At 47.0% G+C, this 16,061-nt stretch overlaps 2 protein-coding genes across 2 annotated transcripts; both read left to right on the top strand.

The window, feature by feature from the left end:
• Positions 1-4,270: 4,270 nt before the first annotated feature.
• On the top strand, positions 4,271-7,162 carry LOC120968293 (uncharacterized). The gene is made up of 3 exons (XM_045230609.2): positions 4,271-5,703; positions 6,375-6,482; positions 6,817-7,162. Exons 1-2 carry the CDS (start codon positions 4,279-4,281, stop codon positions 6,477-6,479), a joined length of 1,530 nt encoding a protein of 509 aa, XP_045086544.2. The 5' UTR covers positions 4,271-4,278; the 3' UTR covers positions 6,480-6,482; positions 6,817-7,162.
• Positions 7,163-8,250: 1,088 nt separating this feature from the next.
• On the top strand, positions 8,251-15,669 carry LOC109737032 (protein FAR1-RELATED SEQUENCE 5). Its single transcript, XM_045230739.2, has 10 exons — positions 8,251-8,475; positions 8,588-8,704; positions 8,805-8,927; positions 9,175-9,436; positions 9,547-10,237; positions 10,344-10,682; positions 13,118-13,236; positions 13,349-13,636; positions 13,722-14,337; positions 15,490-15,669. The coding sequence occupies exons 1-10, from the start codon at positions 8,285-8,287 to the stop codon at positions 15,498-15,500; spliced, it is 2,757 nt and encodes a 918-aa protein (XP_045086674.1). The 5' UTR covers positions 8,251-8,284; the 3' UTR covers positions 15,501-15,669.
• Positions 15,670-16,061: the final 392 nt, after the last annotated feature.

Here is a 16,061-nt window from a genome sequence, read left to right as displayed (position 1 = left end):
TCCCCAAAAGGTAAAGATACACAATGAATTCAAAGATTTCCTTCCCTTAGATGTCTTGCACCCCCTGAATCTTGTATGGGATACTGGGAGAAGATAGGGAACAGAAAATCAGACCAAAGAAAATCAGAGCAAATGCACTCAAACAAGCAAACATGAACATGTCTTTTCCCCTCTGAAGACATGTGACTTCTCTCCTCTTTGAATACCAAGCATCTGGGGCCTTTGATGTGATTTCTCTTTCCCCTGGTGAAGAATTCTCTCCCCTGTTGAAGTGATTAGCTTTGATGTGATCTCTCTCTCCCCCTATGACATCAATTTCCAACAAGGGATCTTCTGGAGTGTGAGTCAAACTAGGTTTGGTCCTTGAGTCACAGAGCAAAGCAACATATAGAATGGGATGCTGGTAGAGGACAAGAATCATTGAGTGGAGCTGGAATAAAACTACAGGAACAAATGGCAAATTGTCATCTCTGCAGTGAAATCGGTGACACTGAGTTGTAGTCTTTGGTGGTACCGAATTGTTTAGGTTTGACCGAAAACAACAGATCGATGTGACCGAGTTCAACACAGAGAGAACACTTGTCACCTCAGCTCACTAGGCAAATAATATCTCACAAGGATTTGCAAGGAATTAACTGAAGGATTTGCGATGATTTAGATGCAGAAAATGCAGAACTAAACAGATAAAAGAAAATCTAGATGAAGATTTTTTTTGATAGAAGAAGGGGAATAAATATGCAATGGACAAATGCAAAAACTCATAGAAACACTAGAGAACTTCATCTAGAAATAGGCGGTGACAAAGTCACCTATGTTAGAGTATATTGACTAAGGAGTCAAGTGAGAACACTTAATCATAAGTCATACTCATAGTTTAAGCTCAAAATAGGGTTACCATTTTTTATTTACTCTTAAGTAAATATCATGTCTACCTCTTATTAGAAATTTAGAAAACCATAGGTTAAACAGAAGCTTTCTTACAAAAAGAGTGCTCTTCAGAAGCTACTACATGTATACGCTCACATCACATGCATGTTTTCTTAATTTTCAGGGGCTTATGAATTTCTGCGGAAGTACAGTAGCCTGTAGCTTTGTAGGCGTTGAACTAAATACCAATCCAAGTAGGAGCGAAAGGAAGATAATATAGGTTTTGATCTGCCAACAGGTCAAGTGATGCTTATTATTCTCATTTCAGTTAAGATTTACCTCTAAAACATTGCATGAACTCCTGCGCATATTGGATACTTTATTTATGCACCTTCTTGCATTTTAATTCCATGTAAGTTGTGTACTCTATTTAATAAGTTATTTTTATTTTGTCTACAAATGATTTTATCGGATACACTGTACACATTTCCGCAGTGACTGTTGCAAGTTGCTATACATAGGAAAAGATGGGAGTCAATCCAAGAAGACTTCAGCAACCAAAGGTGAACATTTATATAAACATTTGGTTTTCTGATACAAGAATAATCATGTTTTTTTAAGGTGTGTGTTTTTCTTTCAGTGTGGAAAATATTATGATGATCATTCATCGGAGATGCGTACGTGTGTTATATTCTTCTTACAAAGCAATTCAAGTTTGAATCTTAGATTTAACAATTATTTGACATGTCATGAAGTATGTACCGCATCACTCACAAAAAGCATAGCTTCCATCCAGTGGATTTGGCTGAGTTAATCCATGCATTGATGTTTCGCCATTTCCTGAAGTTATATTACTCTTGGTTTCCTTTAGGTTAATGCGATTATTCCATTAAGTGAAGGTTAGCCGTGCTCCTTGATCAAGGCTATTAATTTATAGGCGTGTTTTCGAGTATACTCATAGTAGTCCAGTGATGAGTATAAGTTGAAGCAAGAGTCTATTACATAAAAAAAAAACATTTTCATCTCAAACTAGCCATAAGATAGAAATGGCTATACATATATTGTATACATGAAACAAAAATGTGTATAACATGTCCAGCTTAGTATTTTTCCTCTTTGTGGTTATACTTACTACTGTCCATTTCAAGACAAAAGAAAACTTCTGCCAAACAACTTTTTTTAGACTATTTTATCATTTTCAATACATCATGTTTCAATTGTGTTTACCCTTTGTCACCTTATATTTATGGAAATTCCTATCAACCTATTGCCAAAACAGATGGGCGCGGCAACGCGCGCCTTCGACGATCTAGTAATCATGTACAATTGCATTGGCATATCGATCCTTTGACGGTTCATGCTTGAGTGGCCAACAGCGATGGCTGCACTCGCCACTCATAGTTTGAGTACATGTCTAATCTAGGCCCACATTACCATGTTGCAGAGTGAAGCCCATGACTGGTATGTGAAGTATCAGTGACACACATGGTAAAACACCCACCACCGATAAGTTTAGCCCACATCTAGTGTAGGTTGATATTACCTGTGGCGGGCAACGCAGAGTCTTGCCCGCCACCAGTAAGTGGCAGGTTTACCACTGGTAGGTGTGCTTCCCTGCCACTAATAATGTCATATTTAAAAGTAGTTCTATAGTAGTGGCTCAACAAACATGTCATGTGGTTAGCCTGTCCTAGGCTTTGGAAATGGGACACATGGGGTGTACGACAACAACCCGAGAATGCTAATAAAATATTAAACACATGTACGATGTTGGTTGGATGTTATACTAGGCCAAGCCACAAACAAAACACTTCTATCATAGGCAATCCTGGCCAGCTACGTAGAAAATGGATGTTGTTTTAGCCTCAGTCCATGCACAAGTTTATCAGAGGCACAAAGCTGAGGATGTCAAACAAATTGACCCAAAATACATGATGCCATTGTTGCCAAGTTGAACTCCTCTACGAAACCGAGAAAAACTAAAAGTGAGGACATATGGGAATGAAAAGGAGATTTTCATTAGATCTTTAGTTCAAAGACAACGATTAATGGTCCTAAAAAAGGCCGTCATTAATGGCAAAGAACAGAATATCATGGCCTTGAAAAGGGGATAGAAATCACCGGGATTATGGCGATAAGAACATAAGCTCACTAAGTTGCACGACACCCTTCGATTATAGACTATAAATATAATGTAGGGCCCAAATTATTACAGACTATCAAGATATTGAATACGCTATATATGAGGCCTCAGGTTCCCGGAGAGGACTTTGAACAAGAACATCATAAGTAATACTGTAAGCAGCAATCCATCTCCTCAAGAGGTTGTATTTCATTCTCCATAAGAATAGTCTCCTTCCTCCAATCCACCCCACATCCGATGGCCTTTGGGCCATGGAGGTGCGGAGGATCCCCCCCCCCCCCCCCCCCCTGTCGGAGGAATGTCTCCATTCTCGTTTTTGTTAGGTTTAATGTTTTGGTTGGGGCTGTGTGGCGATGGCGATGTCCCTCAATAGGAATAATGTCTCGCACCTCCTATCCCCGCCCCGATGATGCGAATAGCGTCGTCGGAGGATGTGTGGGGGTGTGTCTCCATCAAATCTGGCCTGATTCGGTTGGTGCTTGTCTTCGATGGATCTATTTTGGTTTAGTTTTTGTCTTTCTTTCTTCGTATGCTTACATATTTGATCTTTCCGATCTACAACTCTCTTCATCGGCATGGATGATGTTCTGGTGCACTGGTCCTTTGGTGCCTTAGCATGATGACTTCCCGATTGTCTACTACAAAAACGTTTGCCTGGCTCCAGAGAGGGAGGGGCGATGACGGTGGGGCGCCTTCGGCTTGTTCCAGTGTTTGTAGTCGTTGCTAGATGGTCCATGGACCTGACTGTAATTTTTATTACCTCTAGTGTATTCAGTACTGCCATGATTGATAAATAGATTGGAAATTTCTCTAGAAATAACAAAAAAAAAAAACAACAATCCAAAAAAAAAAACTAAAGATGTTGAAACGTCCAGCCCATCGTTACTAGTGGTTTGGCATAACGACAATGCAGTCGGGCAGCTAAAGACATTAAGGACATAGGCATTGTACATATGTTTGGAAAACTTCAACATGGTCGAGAAAGTTTGGGAACAGCTCAATGGCCTCGCCAACGCACACACTTTTCCATTGATCGAGAAAATACTATTTTCAACTGCGATGATGCACTCTGGGCCGGTGTCCTGCTGCGCTATAGCCTTGATCAGTGCGGCCCACGCAAGGTCGCCGACAGGCCTGGGCCTTATCCGCGGGATAAAACAAACGACACGCGAGAGACAACCCCAATGGCCCCATTCATCCGGCTTCCCCCGCTACACTACCCAGGGCTGGAGCTCTCCCTCAGAAAAAGAAAACCTAGGTCGCGAGCGATGCCGCCACCGCCGCCGGCGAAATCCCCGACCACCGTGCTCGATCTCGACGACGACCTTCTCCGCGAGGTGTTCCTCCGCCTCCCCTGCCTCCCCAGCCTCGTCCGTGCCGCCCTCTCCTGCCGCACCTTCCTCTCCGCGGTCCGTTCGTCCCCCGCCTTCCGCCGCAGCTTCCGGGCTCTCCACCCGTCTCCCTTTGTCGGATTCTTCATCCAACGCTTGACGAAAGGATTCATCGTCGGCTTCCAGCCCGAGGACTCTTCTTTCGAAGCCCACCACCTCCCCACCGACCGGGACTTCGCTGCCGCTGTGAGCGGCGGCGATTTCGACCTCACCGGCCTCCCACTCCCAGACGAGGATGAGGACAGCGACGTAGAAGATGAGAACGACGAAGAGAACAACATGGAGGAGGACACCAATGGAGAAGATGAGAACAGCGAGGATGAAGAGGAGGAGGAGGACGACCAAGAAGAAGAGAGCAGCAAGGAGGAGAACATGGAAGAGGACACCAATGAAGAAGATGAGAACGAGGATGAAGAGGAGGACCAAGAAGAAGAAGAAGGTGCCTCACCCGTGTGGGAGGTTGACCGATGCTGCGACGGCTACGTGGTCCTCTTCAACCGGAGTGCCAAGCAGATAGCTGCCTACAACCCTCTCACCCGGGCACTCCATCTCTACCCCTCGCCGCCCCGCCTCTTCTCCGACGCCACTTACTTTGAGTTCCACATTATCTCCTCCCAAGACCAAGAGGACCCCGGCACACCACCCCGTGTGGTGTGCTACGATTTCAACTTGTTTCAGGTGAAGGCGTTCGTCCGCATCATCTCCTCGGACAGCAGCATCAAGTCCAAGTGCCGGGAGTTCCCTGGCACTGCGATAGGGGTCACCGGCAAGATGGTGAATGGCTCCGTCTATTGGACCCATTATGGGAAACCGTACATCACCGTGCTTGATACCGCGACGCTGCAGTTCACTAAAATGGATCTGCCACCGCTCTTGGCAGAGCAAGATGGCCGTAATTGTGCTTTTGTGTTTGGTAATACCAAGGAAAGGAGGCCCTGTATCGTTTCCCCGGGTTTGTGGGGTGATTGCTCGCTTAATGTTTATTTCTGGCGACGCGAAGACGGGTATTTTGACGATGGTCTCAATTACTGGGTACTCGACCACACATTTCCCTTGAAAGCGATTCGCGAGTTCGTTAAGTTCTCAAAAGGAGATGATGAATTTATCAGTGTGCGGCTTATGGATGTTATCGATGGAATCGTATACCTGCGTACTGAGTATGACGGGTGTACCGAGGCTCCTCGGTTGTTGCTATCCTTTTGTCTCGAAACAGCAGAGCTGAAAATGATCTGTGAAGATTATCACAAGCCAATTTATCCCTACATCATGGCGTGGCCTCCTTCTTTGATACTACAGGATAAGGTGAGCCCATTCATATTGTGAGAAAATGAGTTTCTTTCTATGTTTGAAATCTGTATTTTAGTATCTAGTTTTTATTTACTTGAGATCACTGAATTAATGGGTTGTTGTAGGAATCTGCCATCCACTCTTACTGTATATGATTTCCATTTGCAATTCTATCTCACTTTGAAAATACTGAACCAGCATAAAGTCTAAACTCTTTGACCGTGCTATATATTGCTGAGGCAGTTCTATGATGATAGTGTGCACTTATGATATATCATACCCTTGTGGCACCGTATATGGCTTGTTATGTTATTCTTTGTTTTCCCCGCAAGAAAATGTTATTCTTTGTTTAACGGATGAAGCACTTGATTTCCCTCAAGCAGAAATTCAGAATCAGACATGTCAAGACAACCATTCATGAAAGATTTATAGATATATGTAAATGATGTTCCGTAGGCTGTATAACTGCTTAATTCAAAAATGGAAACCCTTACACCCTTCAGCATTACTGTTCTAATAAGCATATGTTCATATACTTGATGTTGGGCTCAACATTCTGTTGACTGCTTACCACAGTATATGTTCAATTGAGGCAACATCGGTGGATCTGTGTAATTTAATTTGAAGCAGGGACACTGTACTAGTTTTGGGCTGTTCACTTATATAGTAATCTGTAAATTCTTTAGGGTCCCTGTTCAAAAGATCAAGCTTTGTCTACCGCAAGCTCTGAAGGATGTGATGTGAAGGCTGGAGGTGGCCAAACATTGCCTGCATCTGTTGCGAAAGCATAATAGGTAACGCCGTGAACTGAAGGTTATATATAAATTCAGAAGGTGGATGGTTTGCATAACTGGTCATGAACCTGCACATTTGTTACGATAGTATAAATGTTGATTCCGTTGGCTCGCTAGTTTTCTATAACATTGCATCTCCAAACTTTGAAGAATGCACCTGAGATGATCTTTTTGTGGCTTCATATTTACATTTCGGATGCATGAAAGCCATCCATTCATAGATTTTTAATTGGCCTCATATTTACATGTTTTACGATCAGATGCTAGACTTGACTTAGGCTTGCAATGCGCTATACTGATGAATGATGTGCACTTGTTTATCTTGTTTTTGTAGGATTACTTGGAGACCTGGTGAGATTGATGGTGGTGGTGTCTTTTGCCGATGCTGATGCATGGTGACTCAAGGTCTATGTTGGTACTTTGAAGATTGAAATCCTTATGTCCTACTTGTTGCGGCTATGTAGCGATCCTGGTGGCCATGTTTTATCTTAATGTGCCTTTTGCCTATGCAGTATTATAGAACTTTAGACCTACCTGAACCTCCTTGAACCATTATTCTGTTTGTCGATTGCTTGTCACTCAAGATGGTTAATGATCAGGTTATGATTAGCATGGTAATTTTGATATATGTCTAGTATTACAGCTGCTAGTTAATTATTGTTTAGGATTTTCTTTGCCCACGATCTGCATCCATGGATCATGTGTGGTTATTTTGCCTGCTGCTCGCTGGTGCCTTCTATCCTCAGTCTTGCAAATCAATGCAGCAAAAAAGCTCAAGCTGAGCCTGAGCCTTGTATTGTGTAGCACTATCAAGCTGCGCTAGTCTGCTTCGACTCAAATCCATCCTCGTCGACTCATTTTCTCATATGATAAGTATGGTTGGCGGCTTATCGCAATGATCTCAGCATCATGTGCTAAGTATTCTTTTCAAAAAGTGATGTTCCAAGTGTTCAGTTCAATAAGTATAAAACATCCAGTTCAATGAGCTGCATCCTCTACGACATCGCCGTTGACCTCGGATTTCACAGCCAATCCGTCAGAGAAAATTTAAAACATCGTAGTCGTTAGTGTGAAGTCCGAGGTCGTCATGATGTCGCAGAGGATGGATAGACAATCGTCCTTGAGGTGCTTCTCCTTGTTCATATCTTGGAGTTTCAGGAATTTATCCAAGCTCGAAGCAAGGGAGTACATGAGGCGCCAAGCGTTCATGAAGCGGTAGCCTTGTGTGGAGATTTGAGTGCAGGAATGGCTTGAGGCCTCGTGTAGAGATATGAGTGCAGGAATGGCTTGAGGCCTCGTGTGGAGATTTGAGTGCAGGAATGACCTGAGGCCCTTGTCGAGTATGCCTGTCTTGTATGTTGCCGTGGCATGGCCAATCTTACGATGCCGGAGAAGGTGAAGGGAGATACAGCCCTTGGACTTTTTCTCATTGACGTTTGGGTAGCATATGATACACCACTCATGGGCTCATGGCCGCCCATGCTGAACGGTCTTGATGTGACGGCGGAGCAGAACGCGGATTTACACAGCATAGGCGTAGGAGTCCTGTTATCTGGTGCGTCCACTCCCGTGGTATGTCTCGAGATGCACGTCGGCTCACGGTAGCTAATATTTGCCATTATCAGTAGCGTGCGGGTGTTAGTCAGGCTTGATGGGTCTTGCGCGTGAACGACCACAGGCCATAGGCTAGGCCTGCGATGCGTTTGTTTTTTTCTGGCGACATAGATGCCGGGCACAGAAGTGACAACACGCAGCCCGCACCGCCCACACAAATTGAATCAGATTCTGTAGACAAATAAGGAATGCTTAGCGACCAGGCCCATGGGCAGATTTCCATCGTTAGAGAAATAAGGCCTTCCATGGCGATGGACTCCGAGCAGGGAGAGGGAAGAAGGCCTTCAATGGCGATTGACTCCGAGCAGGGCGATGGAAGAAGGCCTTCAATGACGATGGACTACGAGCAGGGCGATGGATTCAGCTCCCTACAATTAAGGTTTGGGCGCAGAACTACGATTCACTTCTGCCGTGCAATTTCTTCCACTTCACCTTTCACCGCTGTTGCCCCATCTGTTCATAACCTGCTGATCCAACCTTCGTCCCATCAGTTTTGCATCACTGAACACGGACGGAGGAAGAAGCCCTGCCCACCGCGCAAACGAGGGTACATATCGTGTTCTAAAGGCGCTTGATCTAAACATTCCCCCTGATTGCAGTGACCCAAGGTAACTTTATTCACCACATCTCATACGTCCATGCAATCAGCATATAACTCCCCATCTGGACTCCAAATTTGTGATGGCCCGATTTTCTGGTGTGATTCAGCACGGAACTGCCGCGTTACGATGCTGTCGACATTGAGCCCACGCCTAATTTAGATTCGTCGGACTGCGCTCCTCCCAATCCAGGAGGTTCAGATTTAATCCTCAACGGCGGCTGGAAACGGAGGTGTGCAAGTCCAATCCATCTCATGAATCCCTTTTCTGAATACCTATGTTTCATACAATCGCCTTGGCATTTCTCTTTGGTGCTATCTTTATATGCGGTCTTTAGATTTGTGCACTAGCTGGTCCGGGGGATGAAATTTTCGTTTCCTCTTTGTAGAAGTTACCCCGTTCATCATGTGAAATTCGTATAATGAATCTAGCTATGCTACTCATGACCCATTCAGCATATCTCTTACCATGTCCTTCAGGAACAGAGGCAAGCATGGCCCAGAGTGCCGTAGGGCGCCCTCTAAAATGTCGGCAATAGAGCAACGCCTGTATCAATTCAAAGACCGTAAGGGAGCAGAAATATTCGAGCCTACTGTTGGAACAACATTTGACTCCAGCCAAGAAGCATACGAATTTTATAATCTGTACTCATGGGAATGTGGATTCGGTATTCGTCATGGGAAGAGCAGAACTAACACAAACAACTATAGGAGCATGCACGAGCTAGTCTGCCAGTGCGCGGTACTCATTCATGACTTTTCTTCGTAGTTTTCTTGCAAAATTATGTAGATCAAATTCACATTCCTGTGACCATGACAAATCACATATTATGATATGTTTTGAACTTTCAGGACAAGGCGAGAAAGGAAAACGCATCATCATGCAAAACTGATTGCAAGGCAATGATCAAATTGCTTCGTACAAAGGACCATGGCTGGTATGTGAGTGCATTCGTCAAAGAACACAACCATCGGTTGTCATTGGGATATGATGCGAAGATGCAGTGGAATTCGCACAATCATATTGACGCAATATCACAGGATTTCATAAAAAATCTCCGTGAGAATAACATCAGTATAACTAAGGTCTATAACATACTGGGCGGACTTGGAGCTGGTCCGCAAGCTGTGCCATACCGCAAGCAGTTGCTGCGTACATTGTGCTCCAGGTACTCCCAGGAAACTATAAAAGATGACCTGTCCAAAACAATGAGTCTCCTGCAAGAGATGAAGGCTCAGGACAACAACTTGAAGGTGGAGGTTGATGTGGATGCAGAGGGACGAGTCCGATCGATGTTGTGGTGTACCGGCAAGAACCGTCAGGATTATGTGCACTTTGGAGACGTGGTCACTTTCGACACAACTTACAAAACAAATCTATATAACATGCCATTTGGTCTATTTGTTGGCGTCAACAACCACTTCCAGTCGGTTATCTTTGGAGGTGTCTTGATGCGTGAAGAAACCGAAGTGGCATTCAAGTGGGTGTTTAGCACGTTCGTCACCATTATGGACAACAAACAACCCGTTACTATTCTTACAGGTACAACACAAACACTCGTGGTCTTCGTACCTTTTCGAACAGTATTATGAGTACCAGAATTAGCATTTCAAATATTGATCATGTTCTGTTCTTTCCTCTCATTCAGACCAGGCACAGGCAATGAAGGGTGCAATCGAGTCTGCGCTTCCAGAAGCAAGGCATCGTTGGTGCAAATGGCATGTTCTGCGAGACGCCAAAGAAAAGATCGGCCATGTGTACAACAAATTCTCTGGATTCAAGAAGCAATTTCACCCTCTCATCAATGATATTATGTGTGTGGAGGAGTTTGAAGACAGGTGGTCCAAGTTGGTAGAAAAATACAAACTCAACAACAATGATTACATGACAAGGCTTTTCGACAAGAGAGCAATGTGGGCCAAGCCGTATTTCAAGGAGATTTTCTGCGCAGGGATGACAAGCACCCAAAGGAGCGAGAGTGCCAATCATATTGTTAGAAGGGAGAGAGAGGTTTGGTGGAATATTTCTTTGTATTGTTTGAGCCTCGTAGGCATATATATAGGAGTACAAAGACCAACTTGGAGTACAAGACAAGGCAGGACCAAATCCTAGTCTATCCTATACTTCCTAATAATCCTTATACTCAACATCCCCCCGCAGTCACAACGGTAGCAACGCAGACGGTGAGACTGGAGAAGAATCTGAAGGCAAGCCGACGGACACCCCCCCCCCCCCCCCCCCCACAGTCGTAACGGTCGACGCATCGCGGAGTCGTGGCTGGAGTGGAAACCAACGAGCTTGATCAAGCAGGCGGTAGCCCTTTGTGCCGTTGTCGAGGTAGCCGAGAGCGTGAGTGGTGGAGCCGTGGTCGAGGTAGCCGTGCGAAGAATGCCGGGGTCGATGTCGAGTCGGGGTGGCCGGTGTCGAGGAAGTCGCCGTGGAGCCGCGGGCGCAAGGGGTGCCGAGTTAGCATGGGCGCAGTGGTGTCGAAGTAGGGGTGCGCCGGGAAGAAAAATGTTGTTGACGACGCGTCGCGGCGGCTTTACCAAGCCCGGGGTCACATCGTGGACGAAGGCGCGCACCGGTGTTGCCAGCACCGGGCATGCGTAGACGGACGAAGACAAAGTTGACGAAGCGTCGACCAGGCTTGCCAGGCCTGGGGACACGTCGTGGATGAAGGCACGCATCGGTGTTGCCAGCACCGGGCATGCGTAGACGAGGGACCTGCACGAGCTGTACGCCATGTCGGAGAAGTCGGAGGGGCCAGCAGAGAAGAACTCGAGACGATTGCGGCGTCCATCGGCTCGGGGCCGATGTCACCAACGATGGTCGGAGTAGACGAAGTGGTCGGGGTAGATGACGGCGACGCTGGCGACGGGCTGGTGCTTGGACGAAGACGAAGTGGGGTGGACGGGCGGCGGCGACAGCTACGGAGGTAGCGGCGGCAGCGGCCAAAGAAGAGCGGCGGCGGCGGCCTGACGGCGGCGGCGGCAGCTAGGTTAGGAGTGCGGCGGCGGTGCTCGAAGTAGGCGAAGAACCCTGACAGCGTGACGAAGACCGGCACGGACGGTGGCGTTCCCGCGCCAAGGGAGACGGCGCGGCGCATACCACGGGAGGTCGACGCGCGGTGACGGCAGAGTGGACCGCGGGCCGCGGCGCTACGGCCCAAGGGGCGACGCGGCGGCGGCAGGCGGGTCGGGGCGACGGCGGGAAGACCTCGGGGCGGCGGCTGGGACCGCGGGCCGTGGCGCGGCGGCCCGAAGGGGCGACGCAACGGCGGCGCGCGAGGCGGTGCAGCCACGGGGACGGCCTCGGGCGGCGGTAGAGACCGCGTATCGCGGCACTACGGTCCGTAGGGGCGACGCAGCGGCGACGCACGAGTCGATGCAGCCGCGAGGAGAACCACGGGGCGGCGGCGCTGCGGCCCGACGGGGCGACGCAGCGGCAGCCCGTTGCTCGATCGGTGGAGGGGCGTGCTGAACTCGGGGACGATCTTCACGGGACCTGCGGAGGCGCGCGTAACCAACGGGCCAGGTCGGTCACGCGGCGTAGATGAGGCGGATCGCGGCGGCGAGCGGGTGATCAAGCCGATCGCGCGCGAGGTCGGGGACGCCGCTCGGTGGAGGCGGGGTGGCGGCGGAGTCCGCGATGAGGCCGGCGACGGCGGGCGGCAGGGCGGCTATGATTGGCCGCCGCATGGCGCGAGGCCGCTGGGTCGAGGTGATGCAGGAGTCCCGGTCGGAGCAGGGCGGTGACGGCCGGCGTAGATCGACAGGCGGGCCGTCGCGCGAACGGCGGCGGTGAAGGGCCGCCGCATGACGCGAGGCCGCCGGGTCGGGGCGACCGGCAGGCCGACGCGCGGACCGACGCGCGAGGCCGCCGAGTCGGGGCGACCGACGGGCAGACGCGCGGACGATGCACGAGGCCGCCGGGTCGGTGAAGAAGCCGACCAATCGCGCCGGTGTTGGAGTAGAGGCGCACGGGGTCGACGGCGGCGGTGGGCGACGCAAACCGGATCACATAGACCGGAAAACAAAAAAGTAGACGCCGGTTAAAGCGACCGGCGAGAGAGAGAAAACCCAGATCAAAGGATCGGGAAAAAAGACTCTCTAGGGCAGCCGGCCAACACGGCCGGCGAACGAACCCTAGGTACGGGCGGCGCGGCCCCCGGCGGCGATCATGGAGACCGACCGCTCCGGGGGCGGCGCGCGGGTGCGGAAGCGGCGGCGGCTAGGGTTTAGGATCGACTTGCGATAGATACCATGTTAGAAGGGAGAGATAGGTTTGGTGGAATATTTCTTTGTATTGTTTGAGCCTCGTAGGCATATATATAGGAGTACAAAGACCAACTTGGAGTACAAGACAAGGCACGACCAAATCCTAGTCTATCATATACTTCCTAATAATCCTTATACTCAACACATATGTTGAAGCAGTACATACAACGATCATCTCCCATGCATGTTTTTGTTCGTCAATACGGGAAGTTTCTCGGTGCCAGAAGGAGCGAAGAGGCTAGGGAAGCACACATGACAGCAAACGTAAGCCTATAAACTTAACATCTTTAGCACATAGGGGAAAATATATGTCATACCTTGGATCCTTTCGCTGGAAGTTATGCTTATCCTGCCATTATGTTGTAAACTCTTGCAGAGGTCATGCTCTTTTGAAAGCTCCTACCCTATAGAGGACGATGCTGCATCCATTTACACCCGCGCTGTGTTCAGCAAGTTCCAAGATGAGCTTCATAAGTCGGGGAGCTATGTGGTAACGGTGGTTGAACCAGGCTCTCATTACATCGTCAGTGTTGCGCCATCTAAGGTCGTGGACGAATCCAGACGTAAGCAAAGAACGGTTAAAATAGAGGAATCAGGTCAATTCATCTCATGTGATTGCGGAATGTTCGACCACGTTGGCATGTTGTGCAGGCACTCTATCAAGGTTAGTGCTACCAACAACTGTAAATGAAATGCTTCCTGTGGATGAACCCATCCCACATATAGTGTAATTTTCCCATATGCTGCAGGTACTAGTACGTGATGACATATTGAAGATTCCGGCAAAGAATATAATGAAACGCTGGACAATATGGGCATGCGGCGAATTTCCGAAGGGTATGGATATGATTGACAATGCTTCATCTCCCCATGACAACAGCTACTTGAAGAATCTTCTTCGTATCGCCGTTGAAGACCTGGTCCGTGAAAGTTGCGACAAACCAAGCCTAGAACATGCGCTAGAAGGGGTAACCAAGCTAACTTCCGTCGTACGCAAGAAAAGAAGGATATCTTCCGAACCTCCACAGAGCCTAATTAATTCCATACAGTGTCCAGTAAACATCACCAGCTCTGTGTTACTTCCTCCGGAAGGATTGAACCCCAATGGAAGGCCTGCTACGGTAAGGCCAAAGTCCAGGATGGATTATGTTGCAGTGAAGACTAGGAAGAAGAAGAAGAAAGAAACCAGCCGTGGCAATGGTAAGACTCCTGTTGGCACTCCGAAGAATAAAAAACGTCCAGTGGCCAGCTTATATGACAACCAGGTTCCATCGCTTTCGCCGGAGGTGAGCGCTGGAGAAACCGTGACACCAGATGTTGGCCGGCCAAAAAGGAAGATACATTGTCAAAGCTGCAAACTTCCAGGTCATACTCGACTGACATGCACTCAGCGAGGTATCTCCAAGAACCTGTTTGAATGTCGGTAACATGCATCGGTGTTATGCGGAATTATGTCATGACATTCGGGCCGCATGTCCTGGGCTTGTGATCTTTTGTCTAGTTAATTTGTATGTATGATAAAATCGTTCGTACTCTATATCTAGAGTGTTTGGAGTAAGTTCAAAATGTACGCCTCGGATCTGAATGTTCCTCGTGTTCTTAAGACCAACAAGAAGGTGTTTGGCAGAGAAAAAAAGACCCAAGTAGAAGGCGTTTACGTTTATGTTTTTGTGGTGTCATTAAACCATATTTTCGAGCATTCAACTCGTGACTAGTACGTGGCCCTGTGCATTTTAAAATTGTCTAGCCAATTAGTATCATTAACTTTTGCCTAAGAAAGTGACAGTGTATAATCCAAAATATTCCGATATTCGTATCCAGGAAAATGTCTATTCATATCCGAAGCATTTGCATCACAACTAAACTGGAGATGAAAATGGTTGTATCTACTTTTTACTTAATAAATACAAATACAAATATGATACAGGATTAAGATCCGAATATGGATATGAAACTGGATATATCTGCATCCATATAAAAATGATAAAAATTCACATTACAACCCTAAACTAAACACCCGGTCTAGAATTCAACCCCAGAGTTCAAAACCGGTCAAAATATACCCTGAATTAACTATGCAGTCTAAAAATCAACCCTCCTCACGGTTTTGACAGTCAAGTGGTTTTTGACAGTGTTGACCGCTGACTTGGCACTCCTTACATGTGGAACCACCAGGAAAGAAACAACAATAAAAACCATCCCACCCTCTCTTTGTCTCTTCTCTATCTAGCCAGCAATAGCACAGAGGCGTCACCGTGAAATCCCATTCTATGGCCGGACTCGCTCCGGCGAGCCATCACTAGCGACGGCGTCATTATTATTTCTATTTGCTCTTGCACAACAATATTAATTTTAACGCTTTCTGGCTATTACCACCCATTGTTCGTATGTGCATTCAAAATACAAAGGCACGATGAATTGTAACATGATTTAGTTGTGCTTAGTATAAACAAGTTACACTCTGCCACATTACATTCCTAAGAATTTTGAATTAATTGATGTGCAACTTTTTCTCAGGCCGGTCGTGATTAGAGTTACAGATATCCTCTTCCAGATGTGAAAAGAGGTACAAAGATCCTCATATATCAAAGATGAAGGATTGGTTCCACGTGTCCAACACCACCTATAAGATCAGGCTGTCATTGTAATGAAATTTGTTGGATAGATTGAGGTTAATGGTACATACATGCATGTGGTTAGAACATTGGTGAACGACTGAAGTAATAACTATAGTCTTACCAATACTTGATAATATTGCCTGACGACTAATGGCAGAAGTTATATTTTTATTATGTTTCATGTTAGTTTCTATGAGACATGAAAATTTGTTTTGTTACACTTTGCTAGTTAAAGTACAGAAAAAATGATCTTGAGAGCATGGAACTAATACATATTTATAATGAAAATGTTGCGTGATGTGCAAAAATCAAGTAAATAAGGGGAATATCTCACCTCACACTGAGAATTGCTTGGTCCAGTGGGTTTGACGCGTACATAAAAACGCAAAATTGTGTCTTTACGTTGGTGTGCAAAATATGCACATCACATATGGTCAGTAGCATCACGCAACTTTGCCAGTAGCATGCATC

This window comes from Aegilops tauschii, chromosome 7 (genome assembly GCF_002575655.3).
Source record: "Aegilops tauschii subsp. strangulata cultivar AL8/78 chromosome 7, Aet v6.0, whole genome shotgun sequence".
Taxonomy (NCBI): domain Eukaryota; kingdom Viridiplantae; phylum Streptophyta; class Magnoliopsida; order Poales; family Poaceae; genus Aegilops; species Aegilops tauschii.
Note: the sequence above shows the minus strand (reverse complement) of the source record. Positions and strands in the feature narration are given on the sequence as shown.

Bases quoted from the DNA above. Each gene is read 5' to 3' on its own strand.
- LOC120968293 (XM_045230609.2), top strand. From the start codon at position 4,279: ATGCCGCCACCGCCGCCGGCGAAATCCCCGACCACCGTGCTCGATCTC. The intron at 5,704-6,374 runs GTGAGCCCATTC...TAAATTCTTTAG, and splicing joins CTTTGATACTACAGGATAAG to GGTCCCTGTTCAAAAGATCA.
- LOC109737032 (XM_045230739.2), top strand. From the start codon at position 8,285: ATGCTTAGCGACCAGGCCCATGGGCAGATTTCCATCGTTAGAGAAATA. The intron at 8,476-8,587 runs GTTTGGGCGCAG...TCGTCCCATCAG, and splicing joins TTCAGCTCCCTACAATTAAG to TTTTGCATCACTGAACACGG. The intron at 10,238-10,343 runs GTACAACACAAA...CCTCTCATTCAG, and splicing joins ACCCGTTACTATTCTTACAG to ACCAGGCACAGGCAATGAAG.